General features: G+C 47.5%; 3 protein-coding genes across 4 annotated transcripts; 2 read left to right on the top strand and 1 right to left on the bottom strand.

Annotated features, from left to right (window-relative positions):
• The first annotated feature begins 3,138 nt into the window (after positions 1 to 3,138).
• LOC124707699 (E3 ubiquitin-protein ligase SIRP1-like) lies at positions 3,139 to 5,381 on the top strand. The gene is made up of 2 exons (XM_047239366.1): positions 3,139 to 3,428; positions 4,218 to 5,381. Exon 2 carries the CDS (start codon positions 4,268 to 4,270, stop codon positions 5,252 to 5,254), a length of 987 nt encoding a protein of 328 aa, XP_047095322.1. The 5' UTR covers positions 3,139 to 3,428; positions 4,218 to 4,267; the 3' UTR covers positions 5,255 to 5,381.
• A 7,500-nt stretch (positions 5,382 to 12,881) lies between these two features.
• On the top strand, positions 12,882 to 15,062 carry LOC124707697 (myb-related protein 1-like). Of its 2 annotated transcripts, none has more exons than XM_047239365.1 (7): positions 12,882 to 12,970; positions 13,047 to 13,251; positions 13,325 to 13,401; positions 13,482 to 13,539; positions 13,627 to 13,723; positions 13,802 to 13,871; positions 14,293 to 15,062. In XM_047239365.1, the coding sequence occupies exons 2-7, from the start codon at positions 13,047 to 13,049 to the stop codon at positions 15,001 to 15,003; spliced, it is 1,218 nt and encodes a 405-aa protein (XP_047095321.1). In that variant the 5' UTR covers positions 12,882 to 12,970; the 3' UTR covers positions 15,004 to 15,062. The 2 variants fall into 2 exon arrangements, with proteins under 2 accessions (XP_047095321.1, XP_047095320.1); XM_047239364.1 differs by having other exon boundaries at positions 13,044 to 13,251.
• Positions 15,063 to 15,708: 646 nt separating this feature from the next.
• LOC124705425 (uncharacterized protein At5g19025-like) lies at positions 15,709 to 16,599 on the bottom strand. The gene has a single exon (XM_047237151.1). It carries the CDS (start codon positions 16,597 to 16,599, stop codon positions 15,886 to 15,888), a length of 714 nt encoding a protein of 237 aa, XP_047093107.1. The 3' UTR covers positions 15,709 to 15,885.
• Positions 16,600 to 23,292: the final 6,693 nt, after the last annotated feature.

Here is a 23,292-nt window from a genome sequence, read left to right as displayed (position 1 = left end):
TTCGTTGTAGGCCGCAAAGCTTATCATCCACTTGTTGTTGTCTTTGAGCACCTCCCAACAATGGACCATATGAAAGCCCTTCTTGTGTGTCGCCCTGAACTTCTGCAAGGCGGGGGATACCTGCAATCATAGCCGCCAATGATGTACAATGACGCAAATTGACGCAATGACGCAAATTGTCTACAATGATGATGGTTCTATCGTCTTTACCACTGTCATGACGCCAGTGCCGCTTACGGGGTTGTTAATAGCATGTTCGACCGCCGAGCAGAACTTGGCGGTCTCTTGTTTGATGTAGTTCCATCTTTTCCGGAGGGACTCTTCCGTCCGAGGGCCTCGTGGATATGGTAGGGCGGGTGCATCCCGGTCTCGTTGTACCGCTGCAAGACCTTGGCCCAATAGACCTTGCCCTTTTGCTGGGCGCCATTGATACAATCTTGGGTCGTTGCCAGCCACGCTTCACACAAACACTTGTCCTCATCGTCGACGAAGCCTTGTGTCGCGCCGGTCTAGTTTCCAATTTGGCGCGGGGGAATGGCCAGTGGAGGGAATAATATCGCCCTCCAACCACTGACGCGCGGGTCCTACGTCTTTTTCGGCGGACACTCGGAGCGACCGCCAAGCATCCGCGGAGACGCAAACCTGGCGCATATTTGGGCCAGGTTTGCGTCTCCGCGGACGGCCCGGTCACTTTGCGTCGCCCCGCTGGAACAGGCCCCAGACGCATTTCCGGTCACGGCGGACACAAACGGTCGCTGAGCGTCGTGGCGCTGGAGATGCCCTTAACCTTCCATCTTTCTTTTTCTTGCTCGACGCGATTTCCATTCAACCTAGTACGCCTTGGAAGGCTTGGAAGGTGGGTGCGGCGATGATGGAACAGGTTTGGGCTATAATTACTGCCGCAAGAGCTTGGGCAAACATGAAAGGATGTTTTTTTTGGTTTTCATAACAATGCCATGTTATACATTGTCACACATCAATTTGGGTAAGTTAGGTGAGTGTTTGATTCTAGCCACGCCGTGTTCGCTTTGGCTCATGGGAGGAGATGCTCCAATTGCGAAAAACTCATTTTAAAATAGTCAAAAAAAATATTTTTAAAGTATTTTCCTTTTTGTGAATGTAGGTGTTTGTGTCTTGTACATGTCCCGAATTTATTTGTGAAAAATTACACATGTAGTATCGTAGTAAAAAAACACAGAAATAGTGTCCCTAAAAGTTATATCTCAACGGAATTGTCTCTTTGCACAAGCCGCAATAAAAAAAATCTTGAAACTTTAGATAGCCCAAGATGTACACCAAATAATTCTTTTTTTGACTTTGTCAAAGTGGATTTCCACACCTTAGACAGTCAATCTTTGTATATTCACATAATCACATACATTTAAAAAATGCAAGATTCTCATGGCCAAACCAAAAGTGTAAAAAACAGGGTGCTCTCTCTCTCGAAATAGGCTTTCGCCCCGCTATATTAATATAGCACACCATCGATACAACATAGAATCCATTGCTGGGGAAAAAACAGCACAAAGCAAGCCCAAAAGAAAACATAAAAGAAAGAAAAGAGAAACTAATGCCGAAAGGGTCGGATCAACGAAAACGGAGATGCCTCGCAATCGCTGTGCCCGCCGGATAATTTCCACCACGCTCCTAGGACTCTGAAGTTCCGCGTACCAAGCAACACCTTCAAGAAGGGGTGCGACGACGACGCCACTGCTTCCCGGAGTAGTCCTAGGGTTTCCCCCGGTGCGCGCAAGGACTAGGAAACAGGGCTTCACCGAAGGCCCTTCAAGAAGGAAGAATGGCGCCCGCGGGCGTCACCGCGTCGGTGCCGGCAAAGCCGACAGGGATTTCTCCCGACCCTCGCAACCTCGCCTTGGACACTCCATCGTGCTCCACCACACTCGCCACCCACCACCATGCGCCACCACGGCCATGCAAGCACCACCGCCGTCTCACCGTGACCAACGAAGCAGGGTCATCACGAACAGGACGAACCAGCCGGGAGCGAGAGGCAGCACGCCAACAGCCACGCCGGAGGTACCACCTCCACCGCCACCTGCGGACACCGACCGGACGCGGCGACCGAAACACTGCCCACCTGGCCCGGCCGAGCCCGAGCGGGCTCGTGAAGTTCCTGTCTATGCGCTGCGCGACATCGCCGCCCCGAGCTCCGGCCTTCCCTCCGTCCGCCTAGAGGAGCACCACGGGGCAAGGAGCCGGCCCGCCCGGACCCAGATGGGGCCCGAAGGGCCCAGATCTGGGCCAGGCAGGAGGAGCCCCGAGCCATCGCGCCGTCCCACGGCCAAGGGCCACGCCTCCGCCTCGTTGCCACCCGCCGCCGCGCCGCCTGGGAGGGATCGCCGCCGCTGGAGCCCCGCCGACCTGGGAGCACCGCCGCCTGCCTGCCAGCCCCGCCTGGAGAGGAAGCGCCGGGTAAGAAAGGGCCACCGCCGCCGACACCGCCCGGGCTTTGCCCGGCGGCTTCCGCGGGCAGCGGCGACGGGGGGGGTGGGGACGGGGAGGACGGGGAGGAGGGGCTAGGGTTGGCGTCCTGGAGTCGCCCGCGGGGGAGCGACCCGAGGACGAGGACGAAGCGTTTTTTTTCCCAAAAACAGGGTGCTCACCTAAGATTAGGCAAGTTTCCGAAAAGGAAAATGTGACACACTATAGCAAAATTAGCTCCCACCAAACAGACCCTCAATAACGTAACCACGTGTCGCTAAGTGTGTACAACAAGCACTAGCTAGCTGGATAACCTCTTCAAAACGCATGTTTTACGTTAACCTCACACTTCATACCCGATTTCTTGCTTGCTATCAACTTTGTGGAAAATCGGACACAAAATATCTCGAGGAGAAACACCTCGACCTAATCCATTATCTTGTATATTCCACCCATTTTCCCCCTCATTTAGCGTGTGAAGAAAACAAGCCGAGAAGTTAGTTAGCAGACCGACAAAATAGGGCAAAACCCCAGCAGCAGCAGCAACAGGATAAATTTACAGGTGGCCTGCTTTGGATGATGACGAAAAGGACGTGTTATCAGCCAGCCAAGCTAACCCCAACTTACAAGTATTGTAATCAGTCTTCAGAAAGATCAGAAGCTTTGCGTGCTTCCGAGTCATAACAAACTTCACTAGCTGGATCTTCCAACAAAAGAACTACTAGTTCAAAAGAAAACGAAAAAAAGTTCATTTGTTGGAGATCTGCGCCTGGAAACATATTTAAAAAATCTTTCTTTATTGGCAAGAAAAATAAGGGACGATAGCGTCCATGGAGTAAAAGTAGTACTATCCGCCAGTCAAGCCAGCTAGCCTGCTCTGTAGCTTCTTCTTCTTCTTTGGCCGAAGCGAACGAGGGCAACAACAAGGGGCGGGGGCCGCCTCAGTCCTATCCGATCCAATCCGATCCACGGAGGAAAAGCCAAAGGTGAGCCGCTTCTTCCCATGATGAACTTTCTCTTCCCCCTCTTAATTTCGAGCTAAAGGATGGATTTTTCGGGGGACCGGTGTTCTAAATCAAGAACATGGAGCCGGTTTCTAAATTCCATCTCCCCCCTTCGAATAATATATTGTTCTTTCGTAAATGGATCGAGGTTAGGTTGTTTGTTCGTTCGGGGATTTCTGCGGTGGTTTGTTTTTAGGTTGGGATCGAAGACGAGTCTCGCCACTTAATTATTTCCAGCGCAATGCCGCGTGAATCTTGAGCAGGTGCCGGAATTGGTTTCTTGTTTTCGTTCTTCTTTTGGGGGAATAGTATAGTATCCTGTTCTCCGAAGAATGGAATCGGCACCTGGTTCTTGAACCGAGAATCTTGGCTCTTGATCTCTGCCTCCCCTTCTCAGAGATCTCGGTTTTGCCTCATCTTTGATTGGGTCTTCTCTTTAGGACAGCTTTGCCGCTCCTGTTCTTAAAGAAACCATAAGTAGGGTTAATTTGTGTTTGATGCAAAAGCTTGCTCTGTTCTTCTCCTTGTTCTTGTTCTCATGTAAGATATGCTTGTTTGTCATAGTCACAGATGGACACCATTTATACAGTAAAAAAAAAACAGATGGACACCACACTGTTCATCATGTATTCATATTGGTAAAACTGTTCCTAGGATGCTCTACTTATTCTCGTAGATGATACTGTAAATTATATCATACAGAGTATAGTTGATTGGTTGGAGATATGTACAGATCAACCTTTAACTAACTCATGGTGCCTGATTCAACAGATTTGACTCTTGCTCGTGCGCCACACTTGATCTACCGAAGGATTTGCAATATGGCAGAATCCACCGTCATGAGGTACTGGTGCCACCAATGTGAGCAGGCCATCGAGGAGGCCATGGTGGAGGAGATCAAGTGTCCACTATGTGACAGTGGATTTGTCGAGGAGATGATCGGTGAGCACTTTGAGGCATTGGCGAGGCAGCTACCGGAGCAAGGGCTCTCGCAGTGGGACCCTGTGGGCAACTCTTTTGAGCAGCCAGGATCAGTGGGGGACAGCGATGATGAAGATAATAGCGATATAGGCCGTGAGTTTGAGGGATTCATCAGAAGGCATCGACAGGCATCGGCACTACGCCGTGTGCTTGATAGTATCCATGATGACCTTAGAGATGACAGGGAAAGGGACAACTCCATTCTGGTCAATGCCTTCAACCAGGCCCTCGCTCTGCAAGGTGCAGCGCTTGACCCTGACGAGGACCGAGGTGACAATGGTAACTCAGGTAATGATGATGGTTTGCTAGAAGAGTATGTCCTTGGGGCAGGGCTGAGCCTGCTTCTTCAACATTTGGCTGAGAATGACCCAAGCCGGTATGGCACCCCTCCTGCAAGGAAAGAAGCAATCGAAGCACTGCCTACTGTCAAAATCGAAGAGGCTGTCAGCTGTTCAGTCTGTCTTGATGATCTAGAGCTTGGATCCCAAGCTAAGCAGTTGCCTTGTGAACACAAGTTCCACTCTCCTTGTATCCTGCCATGGCTTGAACTCCATAGTTCTTGCCCAGTTTGCCGGTTCGTGCTGCCATCCGGTGAGACAAAAGACTTGAGTGAGCCTAGCAATGTTGATCGAATAGAGAGCAGCCAGGAGGAGGTCTTAGCTGATGGCCCTGCAAATGACAGCGAGAACAGTATTAGACCTTGGGCCATTGTTCCTTGGTTTAGTGGACTGTTCTCGACGCCTGAACCACAGAATGTCAGAGGTACTTCTACCGATCAGCAGCTGCCTCCCGCTTCTGGAACCAACCCAAGTGCAGGGCATAGTTGATCTCTTCCACTGTCTGTGAATAATGATTATACATCTGAGGATAGTGATGCAACTTTGTTCAGTAGAACTCCTATTTTTATCTATCGGGATGAACAACTGGGTACAAAGTTTGTGACTGCTTTTGACATATGATTTACGCTCATTTCAGTTTGCTTCTGTCTTATAACGAAGTAATCGCCCATCTTATTACACCATCTTCTTTCTTTTCCCCCTTAGACATGAAGACTGATGCATCCATGATCCTTAATATCTTGATCTACTTTGCTTTTACAAGCCAACGGTGGGGTAAAAGCCCCACCGGAAGTTACTCTGCCGGCAAGCGAGTAACTTCTATATCTTAATCTACTGCTAGTGTTAATTCATTATAAACGTCGTCCCGAAATCAACCTATCTCATCTTTGTTCAAAAGGTTATGAGTAGGGTCGTAGGGAAGTGCAGCCAGTGTTGTGCATACAATTGGTGGAGGTATTGTTGCCCACAATTATGCATCTGGTTGAAAAATCGACTTCTTCTGACGGCTTTGTGTTGCTTCGATGGAATTTCCTCTGACAGGCAGCTACTTGTTCAGGAGTAAACAGGAAACTATTTATTGTCTATTTGTGTCTAGCTTTCCAATCCCTCCAGTCATGTTGTTTTCCCATGGGCACTATGTTCTCTTGGTGTTATTTTGATATAAACCTTTGAATGGTGCAGGTTTCATATGTCTTTTGGCATCACAAATGTCCCATTCCTCTTCTTGTAACAGTCATTGTAGATTTAGCTCCAAGTTGATTGCAGCCTCTTGTTTCAGCCCGCATCATTGCTCATTTGCTTAGTGGGTGCCATCGAAACAAAATGATACGATATCTAAGATGATCGCATCTAAATCTAATCCAGTCTGTTCATCTTTAAACAAGCAGGAAATGCTCTGTTCAACTCAGGACCGTGGCGGCGACAAAGAAAAGGAATGCCAAGCTTAGTGGCTGTGGGATCTATGCTTGCCTTTGCATTATGCATCTGATTATTATTCCTAATGTTTTAAGATGAGCTTATAAGCATAGTTTGATATGAAATCCTCCAATGTGGTACTAATCAGTGGTGGCTGGTTAACTTTCGATTCTCGAGTATCGGGTGCGAAAAGCTGTTACCGTGCCTGGTTTCAGGAAATCAGCCAAAATCGCCGATTCCAAGTGGTAACCTGTTTCTTGGACCTGGTTAATCGTCTTCGTGTGATGAGTCCATATGAATTTTGCAGTAGACAGCGTGATTTCCCGGAGTCCATATGAATTTTGCACTGGACAGTGTGATTTCCCTTGGAGGATCAGACGGTTCTTCTTATTATAGTTGATCAGGCAACCTGTGCAAGCAAGCCCAGGCATAAATTGGAGTTCTCATGATCGCAGTTGTTATTGAACACTCACCAAGTTTTCGGGGTCAAGGCGAAGCATCATCAAGCATGCATATTGCTGAGTCTGATGCAGGTCCCAGACTGCCATTGCTTTGGAGCAAATCTGTTAGCTTTCGACATCCTTCCTGTATATACCCGAACCCGATGCAAGTATCACCCTCTGGCTCAGTGAATCTTCTCAACCAGTGACGGTGTTACTGCTGATCATGTCAATATAAGCTACTACATCCGTTTGGATAAGTCGATGCGGAGTGGAGCGACGCGAACATGCACGTAGGCGGTGTCCTTTGGGAGTAGTACTGTATATATTCTTGCTATTCCACACCACACGGGTGGAGCGTTTGGCACACCAGAATTCTGTCACAGACGGCAATACGGCACAACTTCTCTACCAAGTAGAGCGGTCGCGTCCCCCAAACCGCGCCGGATCGAGCGTTTGGGGGACGTGTTTTGTTCGTGCCGCGTTTGGGGGACGTCGCTCCCCGGTCGCGTCCCCCAAACAAAATTTCGCAAATTTTAAACTTAACTAGATTCGATTAGATTCGTCCAAACTTACATAGGTTCGAACGAAATTTGACTAACTTAAAACTAAACCTAATCTAGAACCACTTGCGGCGGCCGGAGGCGTCGTAGTACTGCTGGAAGTTGTACATCTCGTCGGTGACGACCTCCTGCTTGACGCGCTCGTCGACGGGCTCGTCCACGGGCTCGTCCTTCACCAAGCCGCTTGGTCCTGCCTCGCCGTCGTCGGTGAGGTCCACCAGCCGGCTTGCCGAGTCGCGGATGGACATGGCGATCGCCGCGTCCAGGTCGCCTCTCCGAGCGTCCTTGTCGTCCATGGACGCCAAGAACGCCGCCCGCAGCCCTGGGCAGTCCTCGGGGTCGTCGCTGCCGGCGATGAGCCGGCTGCTGCCGCTCGTACTCCGCCGGCAGCGCCGCTCGCGACGCTTCCTCCGGCTCCTCCTTCACCTCCGGCTTCGGGATGAGGAGGGCGCCGCCGCGCCTCCCTTGCTGCCGCCCGCTGCCGCTACCGCCACGCCTCGTGTTGACGGGCGTCGCCGGCTCCTCCTTGACCTCCCGTTTGGGAACGGTGTACGGCGCCGACCGGTACGACGAGGACGGCGTCGATCGCGCCGGTCCCGAGGAAGAAGAGTGCGAGGAGGACGAGTACGTCGTCCTCCTCGGCTGCCATTGAGGAGACGGCGGCGGCGACGACGGCATCTCCAGCCTTGGAGCGCCGTTGCGGAGGCCGCGGATGACGTTCTCGAGGGTGCGCCCGAACGCCCTGCAACAGGGCGCGGCCTTCCCTGTTCCAGCTGTTGGGGCCGCCGACGAGGTTGTCGGTGCTGTGCATCTCGATGTCGTACTTCGCTCGGGAAGTACGTCGTCCACCGAGCGTCGTTGTCGTTGACCGCCCACGTCGGATCCAACCGCTCCTCGGCGGTGAGTTGAGCCCGACGGGCCTTGACGGCGTCCCACCATTGCTCCGTGCGCGGCGCCGGCGGCGGCGGAACGCCAATGCCGTTCACGGCCATCTTCCGGCCGCCGCCGCTTGGCAGCCGCATGTCCGGCGGGACCGGATACCGGGCGCGGTACGGCGCCCACGCCTCCGCCACGGTGAGGCTGCCGCGTCCGAGCCGTTCGCCGCGGCGATCTTGCGGGAGGACGAGCTCGACATTTTTGAACGGCGAGGAGAGGATCCGGGAGGGGAGGCGGCGGCGACGAGAAGGATTATGAGCGGCGATAACCGCAGTGGCGTCTTAAAACAGCGGCGGCAGCGGGTGGTTGCACGCAATAACTCCGGCGCGGACGGCCACGCGGCCATGCACGACGAGACGCGTCCCTGCGTCGCTCGGGAAAACAGGGACGCCATTAACGTCGCTTGACCAAAGGTAGGCGACGGGGTTTTAGCCTTCCGTGCCGCTGACGGGTCGGGCCCGCGTCGGTTGGCCTCGCTTTTCGTTGTGTCCGGCGTCCCCGGAGCGTCCCCTGTGGGACGGGGACGGACTCGGGGCGCCGGACACCGTATCGGGCCGCGCCGGACAAAAATGGGCTTTGGGGGACGCGGCTGAAACTTTTTTTTTGTCCGGCGCGTCCCAAATCCCTTTGGGGGACGGTTTGAGGGACGCGACTGGAGATGCTCTAAGCGCATGTAACCCGAACTAGAATGGCGTGTGGAGAGACTCCATCCACATCCACCTATCTCTATCCTAAATCTGATCTCCAGCGAGCCGCGTGGGTCTGCGATACCATTTGCACCCCTCCAACTTTCGGTAGCCAGCTTTAGAGCGCGAGCTGTGGAGCTGCTTGCATATCACCATCGTTTTCATTTTCTACCTATCAGGTGCAAGAAGATTCGTCGATGTCGAACCTGATAGAACAAGAATTTTGCAGGGTCAAATTTCTTATACATGGTTAACACACATTGCTAACATTTTACAATAATTGTGAGTTTTTCATTGCGCCAAATCATGAACATGTTCTATGTCAAGAGGAGGTTTCTCAAAAGGAAGATACTGAGACTTACGACCTAGGTAATCATTCTCAACCCAGGCCCCGGCTCCTTTGGCATCTGCCCAGGCTAAGTGGAGCCTGCAGCACTATATCTATTGCCTGTCTAGGCTCCTCTAGCTCAGGATCCATTTTCGGAACTAGAACCAAGACTCCGCTGATAGAAAGAAGGCAACACAATTATTACTCACACGGCCTTGTCATGAACATAGGCCACATATAATCAAACAAATGAGGAAGAATGTTGAGATCCAGCACGAGTTAGTGCACCTAGTGCAGACAATTAGAAGGAAAACCTTAAATTCCAAATACATGCTATCATATAAAGAGGGCATCATCATGTTTCTGCCGAAAGAAATAGGTGATTGTCAGCAAGTTTTTTTGTGATCGATCAGTGCCGTCTCCTACCAGGCAGACAAATCTTACTACACCTAACACCTGAGAATGTGATAACAAGGTGACTATATCTGCGATAAACCAGGAAGCGAAATGTGGCACCATTGCGTACAATTTAAGGGGAATATTGCTCATGAATACGACTGATGTTAATCTGATCACTGGAATATGAAAAAGGGAGCAAAATCAAAAGCACTGACCAGGATTGAAAATACCATATGCTTCAGTGATGCTCCCAAGAAAGAATATGAAAGACGTCCCTCTCCGACCACTTCAATATAATTTTAATAATAGATTTGCTTGAAACAAATCTAACGACGCGGCATAAGCGCATATACATAGCTAACAAGGTAAAAAAAAAAAAAAAAAAAACTCAAGTGCAAATTCGGCATTAGATACCATATCATGAACGAATCCTTTCAGGTGCTTCCCCGGTGCCCATGAGCTGCAAGAGCATCACATAACCACTAGACGAGACTAGTTGCTTAACGAGCATCCCTGAACAGTAACTGTCAATAAGTGTACGATAGTCGCCGCCGTGATAGTTTATTTTGCACGCTCAGGCAGCATATATTCTCTGAAAACCACAGAAAGCTGCAGTGCTTGCAAGGAATAATGAGATTACGATGTGGGCAAGGAGCATCAACAAAAAGAAATAAAAAAATTGCATCTAGGAGCATTGATGGGAAAGAAAATGCATGCCAAAAGCATACCTCGCCAAAATTATGCGTGCAACTTGAGGTTGAACACAGATGCCAAGGACGCTGAGAAAAGAACTGATGCCTTGGCGCTTGGACGAAGAACCTCCATTCATGAGATAAGTAGCTCGTGCAATTGGGATGCGCTATTCATGATTGATTCCAACTGGATTTGTACTTCACTTTATATGCCACCAACAACCAATTTACAAAGGATGATTGGAAAAGGAACAAACGGTGTACTAGTGTACTCTTCTGAGAAAAAAAGGATCAGACGCTTGAAAGGCCCTTCAGTTTTATTGACAACCGAAAGATTCTTAAGACCAAAGATGTTTTCTTGCTTACCAAAAAAAAAAAAGACACGTGGAAAAAATGCATGCTTGCAATTCCTCCCTACCAGCTGCATCAGATTCGTTTGTTTTCTTATACAATTATCTAATTACGATTACAATGCTGGTATTCGGATTGTGTACTCCTTATTATATATGCAAGAAATTCAGTGTAGTAGCAATCTATCAAACAGACAAGGCTCTAGGCTAGCAAAGATGCAGAGGCAACAAACGTGAGAAGAGGTACAAAGAGCAGGGGCTATAGCAGAAAGCTTTCAGGCCATATATATAACCTACAATTCTAGTACAGCTACCAGACCAGTCTCTTACGAACAGAATATGCTCCCACAAGCTGAAGCAGCTTTGTAAAAGATGGAAGAGCAAAGGATGATTCTTTGGATTCTCTTTTGACAACGTCTTTACACGTTGATAGCAAGACAGCCCACCCTCCCCAGTTCAAATAGCATGCAATACCTCATAGGTAGGTAAGCAGAAAAAGAAACATAAATTGACATACAATGCTAGCTAAGAAAAGTAACCTCTGAAAAAGAAACATAAATTGACATACAATGCTACACAGACGTGCACAGTCATCAGCACACAAGAGTAAATACATACAGTAAGTACTACATGGATGCTGAAATGAGTCAGTTGTATTGCCATAAACATCAGGAAATGAAGAGCAAATGTTCTCCCCTAAAATACTGGGGGGTGTTAATTTCTGGAAGACGGAAAAAGATGTAACATAAAAAGAAAGTTATGGTTACCAACTTACAATTGCCACTGGCTGGCAAATGAAGATTTTAATGAACGGGGCAAGGGTTCATCAGTGATAGTGAAGCAGAAAGAAGGATATTCCTGATAGTTCATCACCTTAAATGCAGAACACAATTAACTCATCGCAGCTGAAAAAGTGTCGCCGCGTTGCAGGTGGTCCCAAGTGTCGACATGTACCACTGGCATAGTCCTTACCAATCAACTGAATTGCAGAGAGAACTAGTGCAAAAATACAGTAGGCACAAAGGGTATTCAAACTCTAGAACTTGTATTCCTTTTTATATTTATCCTTTATTATGCATGGCATGATACATGAGGATGAGGATAACTCATGCCTTCTCTAGCAGAAGACGCAAAGGCAAATTGATGAAATGCGGAGAAGTTTGACAAACTTGACTACAGGAAGAGAAACAAACCAGATCAAGAGCTTCTTTACTCCTGGTAAACCAGAATGAATTTATTGTATCCGTACCCATTGTTATGTTTTAGAAGGAAAAGAGAGGGAGGGAGAAAATAGAGCCTCTACTTTTCCTTAGAACTCACATATAGCTTTTCAATGCCTTGATTAGAAGAATGATTGCAATAAGGCAGCTGCCTATGTTAGCATAAAGTACTGAAATGATGAAGGCTGTGGAACACATACAGGATCATAGCACATAAGTACTGTTGTTTGACTGGTGATGTTTAAAAGCAAAGTGGTCTGGTTCAAATGGAGCTTAAAACACGCAAAGGGCATAAGCTTCTAGGTCCACACTTTTCTGGACTACAATGAGAATATGTACCAATCTTAGGAAAGGACGCTGATGGAACTTATGCTTGTTCATATTCTATGCACTTTACAGTAGTACAAAGGACAGCACAAAATTGACAGAAAAATTGTGTTTTCAGTGTCTAGTGATGGCACTCCCCAAGGAGGCAACAAGTATCAACTAACGTAAAATTAGAGTGTCATTGTTTCAGTTGAATAATAGATAGATTACTGCATTCCACTATGAAAATTAAATTCATCAATCACGTAACATAACCCATCGATACTAAAGTATTTCTAACACCGACTAAATGCACATACCAGCTAAGATAAGAGAGAAGCTGCACAAATATTTCCATTAGGCGAAACGCGTGATTCAGATAACCGATAATATGCCAGAATGCAACATTCAAGAAAACAAATTGCTCCAGTTGTAGGTATTGATTCTATACATATACTGCTACTGATCTAATGAGTAAAATATGCAGCTGAAGTTCCCGTAGAATACAGAGATACAGTGTAAGGTTTCATTATTGAGGGGTACAAGGTTGTTGTTTCTTAGCAGTCACAGGTTGAAACTAAGTACCGGTATTTTGGTTTTGGTTATTGTTTCCTAAAATAACCAAGGACAACATCTTCTGTCAGTTGGGTTAAAGATTGTTCCTTTGCTTCTGTTCCAAGATGCTAGATTCTATGTTTCCCCATATAAGGAGCCCCTCACAAGGTATTCCTTATCAACCTGAGAAGACCAAAAGGGTATCAATAGGCTTAAGCTCACTCAGACAATAGCGCTGGTATTCGTCTTGCCAGTAGGGAAGTACTCATATAGAGAGCAAGGGCAAAGAAGAAGGAAGCGACTGGAGAACACAAGTAAGAAGTTGGTTAAATTTTTTGGACCTCCACGTTTCCATTGTTCTAAAAAAAAACTGTCCATTCTACACAGAAGATGTATCACCAACATCAGGGCCCTAGTGAGCTCTTCACTACTAGGACGAGCTTTCCAATGGAAAGGCATCTGTTTCTACATGGAGGAAGTACACAAGGAGATTCTGGGTTAGTTCTCTCAACCGATGCAAAACCAAGGCTGAAGTGGACACCCGAGTTACATCAGCGGTTTGTAGATGCAGTCAATCAATTGGGTGGAGCAGAGAGTAAGTATACAATTCTTATCTTCTAAATGTAAAGAAGTAGGATGAAACTCTTATACTCCTGTTCATCACCCAGAAGCTACTCCAAAAACAGTCATGAGGCTCATGGGCATTCCAGGACTTACCTTGTATCATTTGAAAAGCCACCTCCAGGTACGTGATAATCAGTAACTCTCCTGTTAAAAATGGAACCCAGAACTGCAGAACAAGTCATAGTTTCTTTGCTATTTCAGAAATACAGGCTCAGTAAGAACCTCCAAGCTCAAGTTAATGTTGGGACAACCAAGAATGGTATGCCAAAATTTAATTTCCATAGTTCCATCTTTACGATTATAACAAACTTGAATGACATAACAGACAAGTCACGAAATTTTGCAGCCATAGGATGTGCAGTTGTTGCCGATACCATGCCTGGAACAATAGGAACAAGTGTGCCAGCAATAATCAATGCAAATGTCATTCCACAGGCAGAGAAGTAAGAAAATAACCCATGCAGTTTAGAATAGTATTTCATGTGAATATTGAAGTAATAATCTCTTTTATTGGGTGCCAGAACTATCCAAATTGGTGAAGCCCTACAAATGCAAATTGAGGTGCAGAGGCAGTTAAACGAACAACTCGAGGTGAGGTACTGAAACTACTTGTGTAATAGGCTCTTAACCAAGATCATTCAATAGACACATACAGTAGATGGAAGTCAAGATAACCTAAATCAAGGTTCCAGCTATCACTCTCTGGTGCCAACCGAAGAGAAAATGACTATGTATTCGAAATATTTTTTTGACCTCTGTGAACACTGCGCTTCCCACCGGTAATGGCCCCATAAAACAAAGTACAATATAACAATTAGAGAAACCAAAGAGGTGAAAAAGGCAATCCATGGAAGGGTTTGGCACCACTCATTGAATTCTGATACTAAATACCTTCTTCTGATTTAGCAGTGCACTTTTATCAAATTACAGCAAAGCAACATATCATGCATTCACTGTCTACAGCGTGATCTATCAGTACAGTGTTTCTAACCTGAAATTAAATTGGGAACAGGTTCAACGGCATCTGCAACTACGGATAGAGGCCCAGGGGAAGTATCTGCAGGCAGTTCTAGAGCAGGCACAAGAGAGCCTTGGAAAACAGAATTTGGGTCCTGCAAACCTGGAAGATGCAAAAATGAAAATATCAGAACTAGTCTCGCAAGTATCAAATGAATGTTTCAGCAGTGCAGTTACAGAGATTAAAGGAAGTCCAAGTATGCACAGACTAGAGCCAAGGCAAATCCAGTTCGTAGAAAGTTCAACCAATAACTGTTTGACTGCAGCCGAAGGATTCATCAGCGAGCATAGACAACGTAGACATGGAGTGCTGAAAGCATATGATGATAGTTCAATATTTTGCAGAAAACAATCTCCTGACCATGAATATCAATTTTCCCTTAATAGAAGCCTAAGCGAGCGTAGGATGAGTCAAGTGCACAATGTAAAACAGTACCACAGAGGAGAGTTTGGAAGTGAAAGTGAGACAGAGATTCAACAGGAGTATATTACACCTCAAGGAAATGGCAGAGGCAGCACCACCAGTTCGGCATCAGGTAGCAAAGAAAGAGATGCAGACCGACTACATCCTGGAGAACCAAACTGCAAGAGACAAGTGGTTGAACATCCAAGTTCTGGGAAGAAGCTTGATCTGAACACTCAAAACACTGATGATATCGATCAAGGTTATAGGCATTTTGATTTAAATGGCTTCAGCTGGAGCTGAATTGCTAATAGTATGCAATATGACCAAAGAAAAGAGATGAGCATAAATTTCTCCATGCATTTCGCTTCATTATTTGGTGATTGTACTGAGTACGTCGAGGAAAAGTTACTAGTAGTTTAATCACCGAGTAGAGGAAGTGAGGTGTCATGGATCGGCAATTCATATCCATGTAAAGAATACCATTTTTGCAAATTTAAGCAGTATAGGAATATCAGCGACTACCAGAACCACACCTTCCCAAATAACAAAATGAGAAATACTCATCCATGTAAACTGAATTCGAGCAGTAAGAATATCTGGAATTATTAAAACCTTACCGTCCCAAATAACACCACAAAATAAAGTTAGTAACAGAAGCTATCCCTGCCGTTGCGGAGATGCGTTGAGCTGAACACAGAGCTTGAAACAAAAACAAACAGTTGACACATGAATGCAGGTTTTACACGACTAACATTTCAGAGAAGCATGTGTAGAATAAAAATGGAAAAGTAATTCCTCCACGGTCATCTCGGCACGTCGATGAACCAGCGTATTAATCAGACCCGTCCACATAGCATAAACAGGCGTAAAGTCTGCACCGCACTTATTTATATACCAACAGGCAACATGCAACAGCCAGTTACTGCATAATCGAAATGAAACCTGCTACCCAAGGAGCAAGCTATGTAGTATAACCTCAAGAGTGCATCATAAAGTCATAAGACATGTATGTATTCCTTTGTTCCTCTCCTTATTCTCAGCTATAGTTGCTATAAGAGCAGAGCACTGTATTTTGTATGTAACAACTAGAGATACTTATTATTATGGAGCAGTAATAAGAGTATAGTTGCTTGAGGGCTTCTCCTGCTGGGGAAAAGCCAGGAGGTGTCTGTGGATGGATGACTACTTCTTGATCCGGCGCACCTTCTTGGCGCCCCAGACCTCCATCCTGCCCTTGGCGCAGCCGCAGGGCGCGCGGAAGGTGAGCACGGAGCGGCCGTTGGGGGGCGCCATCTTCCTGAGCTCGGCCTCGAGCTCCCGGTGCTCGTCGCCGAGCTCGACGGGGCGGGCCGCGGCGAGGAGCGCGGAGGCCCGCCCCGCCGCGAGCGGACTCCCGCGCACGCACTCCTCGGTCTCGAGCTGGATGTCGAACTCGACGGCCTTGCGCAGGCCGCGGCAGCGGGGCCGGCCGCACTTGCGCGCGTGGTGGCCGGCCGCCTCCCAGGCCAGCAGCCCGGCGACGGCGGCCACGGCCGCGCCGGCGCCCGCCGCGAAGGCGACGTAGGAGTAGGGCTCGTCCGGGTAGTGGCGCACCAGGTCGGCCGCCTCGCGCGCGAGAAGGCGCGCGTAGGGGGCCGCGAGGAAGGCGAGCGCGGAGAGGACGGCGAGGAGCGCGAGGACGTCGAGCGCGGCCGTCGGGGTCGGCGGGGAGCGGTCGCAGAGGGAGGTGAAGGGCCTGCGCCGGGCGGTGGGGGAGGGGGAGGAGCAGGAGGAGGCGCGGCGGGGCCGCGGGCGGGGGCGCTGGGAGCACGGGGAGGCGTCCGTGGAGGGGGTGGAGGTCCGGCGGCGGCGCTCGAAGGCGCGGAGGAACTCGATGAGGCTGCGGCAGTCCGCCATGGCGTCCTCGGCCGATGTGGAGGTATCGGGAATGGAATTTGGGATCGGGATCTAGACTACGCCGGCCGGTGTGGGTTGGGTTAGACGGACCGACGCGACGCGACGCGAGCCGGTTGCCGGTTGCGTGGTGGCCGTGGATGGGTTGGTGGGCGGTTCGTGTGGGTCGCCTCCCGTGACGTGCTCGGCGACGCCGCGTGACTCCAACCTTGGACTTTCTATACTTTTCTGCTCTCGCTTGCGGGGTTCACCATCGATCACATGCTTACACGCCATTCTTTTCTTTTCTTTTCCCCTTGTTTAACACGACTATGAACATCACAACACTCAATTCCATATTTATTTATTTATTTACCACCTGCATTCCAATTTCCAAATTATTAGTCAAAGCATTTGAGCAAATTTTGTTCAAATACGACATACTCCATCCGTCCTCAAATAAGTTGACATCTAAACTTCAAACTTTGTCCACGAAAGAGCGTACTTCTATGTTTTCAATGTACTTTAAATTAGCAAAAGGTGTGTCTCTCTCATTGCACGAAAATCAAACCTAATAATATTCAGCACATGTTATCTTAATTTTGTACATGCACATAGCCTATTAGAGGTGAAATAATTAAAGAAGAGAGAGATGTTGATTGCATCTTCCCAATGCAATTTTCTCTCCTTTTACTACCTTGAAAATTCCGCATGTCCACTTATTTATGGATGGAGGGAGTATATCTCTAGAAGTGTTTCAATGTGCATATTTACTTATTTTAGAAGAAACTACTGTTGAAATATTGGACCCACTTTTAGTGGCCCAAATTAGATTTCAGTTTTTCCTATAAATCTCAAAGCCCACATAGTGGCAAATGCATGTGAGTTTGAGCCCAAGTTGGTGTGCAGCTCACTAGTGAGTGGCAAGAGGTGGGAAGTTTAGTCCTAGCACGAAGTTGGAGGAAGTTAGACCACCTTATAAGGTGGGTTGTTTCACCACTAGTAAGTGAGTGAGAATAGGAGTGCTACACGCGCGCGCTCCTCCCGACTCGACTCGACACGTCACGACGCGCGCGCCGCGCTCGTGTTGAGTGGATTGAGCCTCGAGCCGAGACTTTCCTTACTTTTTGCACCTCAGGAAAACGAACAGAGTCCTAGACGGACGTGTCGCGCTTAGTCGGTTCGGGTCGCTCCCGGATCGTGGGCTATCCGTAACCGACTCGAAACGCTCGTGCGACGTGGGCGTGGCCCACGTTGCCTAGGGTTTCCCGAGCCTATATAATCTCTTGCCCGGCTACCGCGAAATACATCTAATACACGAGTTAGGGTTTCCACCTCTCTCTGCTTGCGCCGCCACCGTAGCCTACTCCATCCCGCGCGCCGACGTGCATCGACGAACGGGAGAGCAGGTCTCCGGAACCGCTCGTCCTTGCGATCCTGTAAGGGAGAGGGCGAATTAGGTTTTTGGGAAGCGCTCTGCGCGACTGCTCAAGCTCTTCATCACGGGTCGCCTTCCGTCCAAGTCGGGCGGTGCTGCCTACCGTCGTCTTCAACGCCGTCTACTTCGACCCATCGTCCCCGTCGTCAACAACGTTGTCATCAACAACGTTATCGCCGCGACAACGTCCGCTACACCTCCACCGCCACCTCCACCGTGATCGGTACGTGCGACATATCTCGATTTGTTTAGCGATGGATGTTGTACCGTTTGCTCTCACACTCGTTCATGTTGATCACTCGCATCTAGTATGTTCGAGTTTCACATGTTAGTAGTTACTTTCGTCATGCTTTATATTCTGCAATTAATCATGGAAATTGTGCCTAATTATCCAACAATCCAAAAACCTAATTGTAGGCAATTTCCTGAGTTAACAATGGATGGTTTTGCCGATGCACCGAGGCCGGATAAGTTCACCGGTGTGCACTTTAAGAGATGGCAAGTTAAGGCCATGCTTCGCTTACTCATATGAAAATATTCGACGTTACTGATGGTTTACCTGAAGGAACTATATCTGACCAAGATCAGAACAAGTTCAAGGAAAACAATACTCTCTTCGTCGTATGCGTTCTGAGTATTCTTGTTGATCGTCTGTGTGATGTGTACATGCACATAACGTATGGTAAAGAGCTCGGGATGCACCTGAATGCTACAATCGGTGCAACCGATGCGTGCAGTGAACCGTACATCATGGAGAGCTTCCATGACATCGTGATGGTAAACAACCGTTCGTAGTCGAACAAGCTCATGGAGATACGAAGGCATTGCGAAAGAGCTTGAACTCTTTAAGTGTGCCTTACCTCGACAAGTTTGTGGCTGGATGCATCATCGCTAAGTTGCCCCCTTCATGGAGGAACTTTGCCACAACTCTCAAACACAAGAGACATGAGATATCGACTGAAAATCCGATAGCGTCTCTTGATGTTGAGGAGAAAGCTCAGGCTAAGGATAATACCGAGAAAGGAGAGGGTCGGCCTAGCGCCAACATGGTGCGAAGAAACCCCACAGAAGAACAAAGGGAATAACAAGCCCTCCTTCAATAAGCCTATGAAGACTACAACCTTCAAGAAGAAGAAGATGATAAACAAAGCAGATCCGAGCCGCTTTACTCCGTGGAGAGGCTGGCCACTTTTCTAAGGACTCGTCCCGAGAGGGCGAGACTCGCAAGAAAAAGGCGAGGCAAGTCAACACTGTGACCGCTAGCAATGCTGATGGGTACGGTAATCTCTTTACTCGTTCTTTCGGTATTTCAATCTCCATGTTGGTGGATTGATACAGGTGCTAATGTTCATGTGTGTGCCGACATATCCATGTTCACTTCTTACCAGTCGCTCGGGATTCTTCCGTCTTGATGGGGAATGGGTCACATGCTTCCGTTCGTGGTGTTGGCACGGTAGATCCGAAGTTCACTTCGGGGAAGATCGTGTAGCCGAGGAACGTGCAGCATGTCCCTACTATGAACAAGAATCTCGTTAGCGGCTCCCTTCTATGCGAGAGATGGGTTTAAGGTTGTTTTAGAGTCAAATAAAGTAGTTGTTTCCAAGTTTGGACAATTTATTGGTAAAGGCTATGAGTGCGGAGGCTTGTTCCGCTTTTCGCTTCTCGATTTCAACGAATAAGTCCGTGAACCATATTTGTGGCAATGTTAGTGATGATACCAGAGTGTTTGGCATTCTCGTTTATGTCACATTAATTTTGGTTTAATGTCTCGCTATCCAGTTTAAGTTTAATTCCGAATTTCACCATTGCCAAAGGTTCCAAGTGCCATAGTTGTGTGCAATCAAAGCAACCTCGGAAGCCTCACAAGGCGGCCGAGGAGAGAAACTTGGCACCTCTAGAACTCATACATTCCGATCTATGCGAGATGAATGGTGTGTTGACAAAAGGTGGAAAGAGATATTTCATGACATTGATTGATGATGCGACTAGATTTTGCTATGTTTATTTGTTGCGAACTAAAGATGAAGCTTTAGACTACTTTAAAATTTATAAGGCCGAAGTTGAAAATAAATTAGAGAGAAAGATCAAGCGTCTTAGGTCGGATCGTGGTGGCGAGTATTTTCCTAAAATCTTTGATGAATTTCGTGAGGAACATGGTATTATTCATGAGAGGACGCCTCCCTATTTGCCCCAATCAAACGGGGTTGCCGAGAGGAAAACCGCACGCTGACCGACTTGGTGAATTCCATGTTAGCCACTCGCCGGTTTATCAAAGGCATGGTGGGGGAGGCTTTGTTGACTTCATGTCATGTCCCGAATAGAGTTCCTAACAAGAATAAAGATAAAACCCCTTACGAGGAGTGGTCCGGGAGAAAACCATCACTTTCGTATTTGCGCACATGGGGATGTTTGGCGAAAGTCAATATTCCAATTACTAAGAAGCGCAAACTCGGACCAAAGACAAGTGGATTGTATCTTTCTAGGTTATGCTCCGCGGAGTGTAGGCTATAGATTTTTAGTAGTTCAATCTAAGTACCCGATATGCATGTTGATACTATTATGGAATCTCGTGATGCAACATTCTTTGAGAATATGTTTCCTATGAAAGATATGCATAGCATTGCTAGAATTTCTACTCGAGATAGTTCCCGGATCTAGTACATCTAATGAGTATTTTTGAACAATCACATGAGATTGTTATTGAGAAGGATGATAATGAAGCTCCTAAACGGAGCAAGAGACTGGAGGATTGAAAAATCCTTTGGTGATGATTTCATTGTGTACCTTGTGGATGATACTCCCACGTCCATTGCGGAGGCATATGCATCTCCAGTATGCAGATGACCGGAAAGAAGCTGTCCATAATGAGATGGACTCGATTCTTTCTAATGGAACTTGGGAGTTGTCTAACGACCTCACGGATGCAAGCCTCGTAGGCTGCAAATGGGTGTTCAAGAAGAAGCTAAGACTCTGATGGTACTATTGAAAAGTAAAAGGCGCGGCTTGTAGCGAAAGGCTACACACACGAGAGAAGGCGAAGATTACTTCGACACCTATTCACATTGTCGCTAGACTTACCACCATTCGAGTACTACTATCCATGGCTGCCTCCTATGGTCTTATCGTTCATCAAATGGACGTAAAGACAGCTTTCCTTAATGGAGAGTTGGAAGAGGAAATCTATATGGATCAGCCTCGATGGGTTTGTAGTAAAAGGTGCGTAGAGAAAGGTGTGCAAGTTGCTGAAATCTTTATATGGCCTGAAACAAGCACCTAAGCAATGGCATGAGAAGTTTGATAGAACTTTGACTTCTGTAGGCTTTATTGTCAATGAGGCTGACAAGTGCGTTTACTATCGCCATGGTGGGGGCGAAGGTGTTATACTATGTTTGTATGTGGATGATATTCTGATCTTTGGTACAAACATGAAAGTAATACACGAGGTCAAGTCTTTCTTGTCAAAGAGCTTTGATATGAAAGATCCGGGAGAAGCCGATGTGATTCCGAACATCAAGCCGATTAAGAACGAGAGTGGGATTACTCTAACGCAATCCCATTATGTTGAGAAGATCTTGAGCCGGTTCGGCCATATTGATAGCAAGCCTTCTTCAACACCTTATGATCCCGATGTGACACTACGCAAGAACCGGAGGATTGCCATAGATCAATTGAGATATTCTCGGATCGTTGGCTCACTCATGTACTTAGCGAGCGCGACTAGACCCGACATCTCTTTCTGTTAGCAAGTTGAGTAGGTTCATGTCAAACCCGGGTATCGATCATTGGCATGCACTTGATAGGGTCATGCGCTTCCTATGTGGTACAATGAGTTATGAGATTCACTATTCGGAGGCACCCGCCGTGCTTGAAGGATATAGTGATTCGAATTGGATCTCGGATGTAGCTGATGCTCGTACGCCACAAGTGGGTATGTATTTACCTTTGGAGGTGGCGCAGTGTCATGGAGATCTTGCAAGCAAACCATATTGACGAGGTAAACTATGGAAGCAGAACTTATCGCTTTAGACACAACCACCGTTGAATCGGAATGGTTGCGTGAGCTCTTGATGGACTTGCCCGTGGTTGAAAAACCTGTTCCGGCAATCCTTTTGAATTGTGATAACCAAACTCGTAATTGTCAAAGTGAACAATTCTAAGGATAACGCGAAGTCATCAAGACACGTCAAGAGACGTTTGAAGTCTGTCAGAAATTGCGAAACTCCGGAGTAATAACTGTTACATATATTCAAACAGACAAGAACCTGGCGAATCCCTTTACAAAGGGACTATCACGTAATGTGATAGAAAGTGCATCGAGGAAATGGGTTTGAGACCCGTTGATGTTGCACCATAGTGGTAACCCAACCTTTGTGATCGGAGATCCGTGAATTAGGACCTCGGGAAGAACAAACTAGTGGTTTGATGGAGGAGAAGTATTCGTAACCCTCTCTATGTGAAAATGCACAACTCTCAATTGCTTCGTAAGGCAGGTTGGCAACAAGCCTTAATGTGTTTATGTTGGCTATTTTAGCAAAGGTGCTGTCCTACGAGCATTCTTGAAATAACACACCTATATGAGTCCGATTGTTAAACGTCGCAATCTATGAGATTTGGGTGATCTCTAGTAAACTCATGAAGAGACCACGAAGTATGACGCATATGCTTCACCCGCGGGGTAGGCTACCGGCAGCCATGTACTGGTCATGACTTTGAGTGAAACCCTGTTCACGCAAAACTTGCAATTCAAGGCTTAGTCCATTGTTCAAGTGTGAATGGATGTAGCTTAAGGTTCTAGGCGGAAGTTCAACTTAACAGTCTCCGCCGAAACACTGGTATATAAACAAGCAACGAGTATTGGTAAATCTCTAAATGGGGATTTGAGATCCGGTGGGGGATTGTTGAAATATTGGACCCACTTTTAGTGGCCCAAATTAGATTTCAGTTTTTCCTATAAATCTCAAAGCCCACATAGTGGCAGCCATGTGAGTTTGAGCCCAAGTTGGTGGCAGCTCACTAGGGGTGGCAAGAGGTGGGAAGTTTAGTCCCACATGGAAAGTTGGGAGGAAGTTAGACCACCTTATAAGGTCGGTTGTTCCACCACTAAGTAAGTGAGTGAGAATAGGAGTGCTACACGCGCGCACTCCTCCTCCTCCTCGCTCGCTCGTCTCGACTCGACTCGACTCGACACGACACGTCACGACGCGCGCGCCGCGCCGTGTTGAGTGGATTGAGCCTCGAGCCGAGACTTTCCTTACTTTTTGCACCTCGGAAAACGAACG

The sequence above is a fragment of the Lolium rigidum genome, chromosome 4, assembly GCF_022539505.1.
Source record: "Lolium rigidum isolate FL_2022 chromosome 4, APGP_CSIRO_Lrig_0.1, whole genome shotgun sequence".
NCBI lineage: Eukaryota > Viridiplantae > Streptophyta > Magnoliopsida > Poales > Poaceae > Lolium > Lolium rigidum.
This window is presented reverse-complemented; position numbering and strand designations above follow the sequence as displayed.

Bases quoted from the DNA above. Each gene is read 5' to 3' on its own strand.
- LOC124707699 (XM_047239366.1), top strand. From the start codon at position 4,268: ATGGCAGAATCCACCGTCATGAGGTACTGGTGCCACCAATGTGAGCAG.
- LOC124707697 (XM_047239365.1), top strand. From the start codon at position 13,047: ATGTATCACCAACATCAGGGCCCTAGTGAGCTCTTCACTACTAGGACG. The intron at 13,402-13,481 runs GTACGTGATAAT...TTGCTATTTCAG, and splicing joins ATTTGAAAAGCCACCTCCAG to AAATACAGGCTCAGTAAGAA. The intron at 13,540-13,626 runs GTATGCCAAAAT...GAAATTTTGCAG, and splicing joins TGTTGGGACAACCAAGAATG to CCATAGGATGTGCAGTTGTT.
- LOC124705425 (XM_047237151.1), bottom strand. From the start codon at position 16,599: ATGGCGGACTGCCGCAGCCTCATCGAGTTCCTCCGCGCCTTCGAGCGC.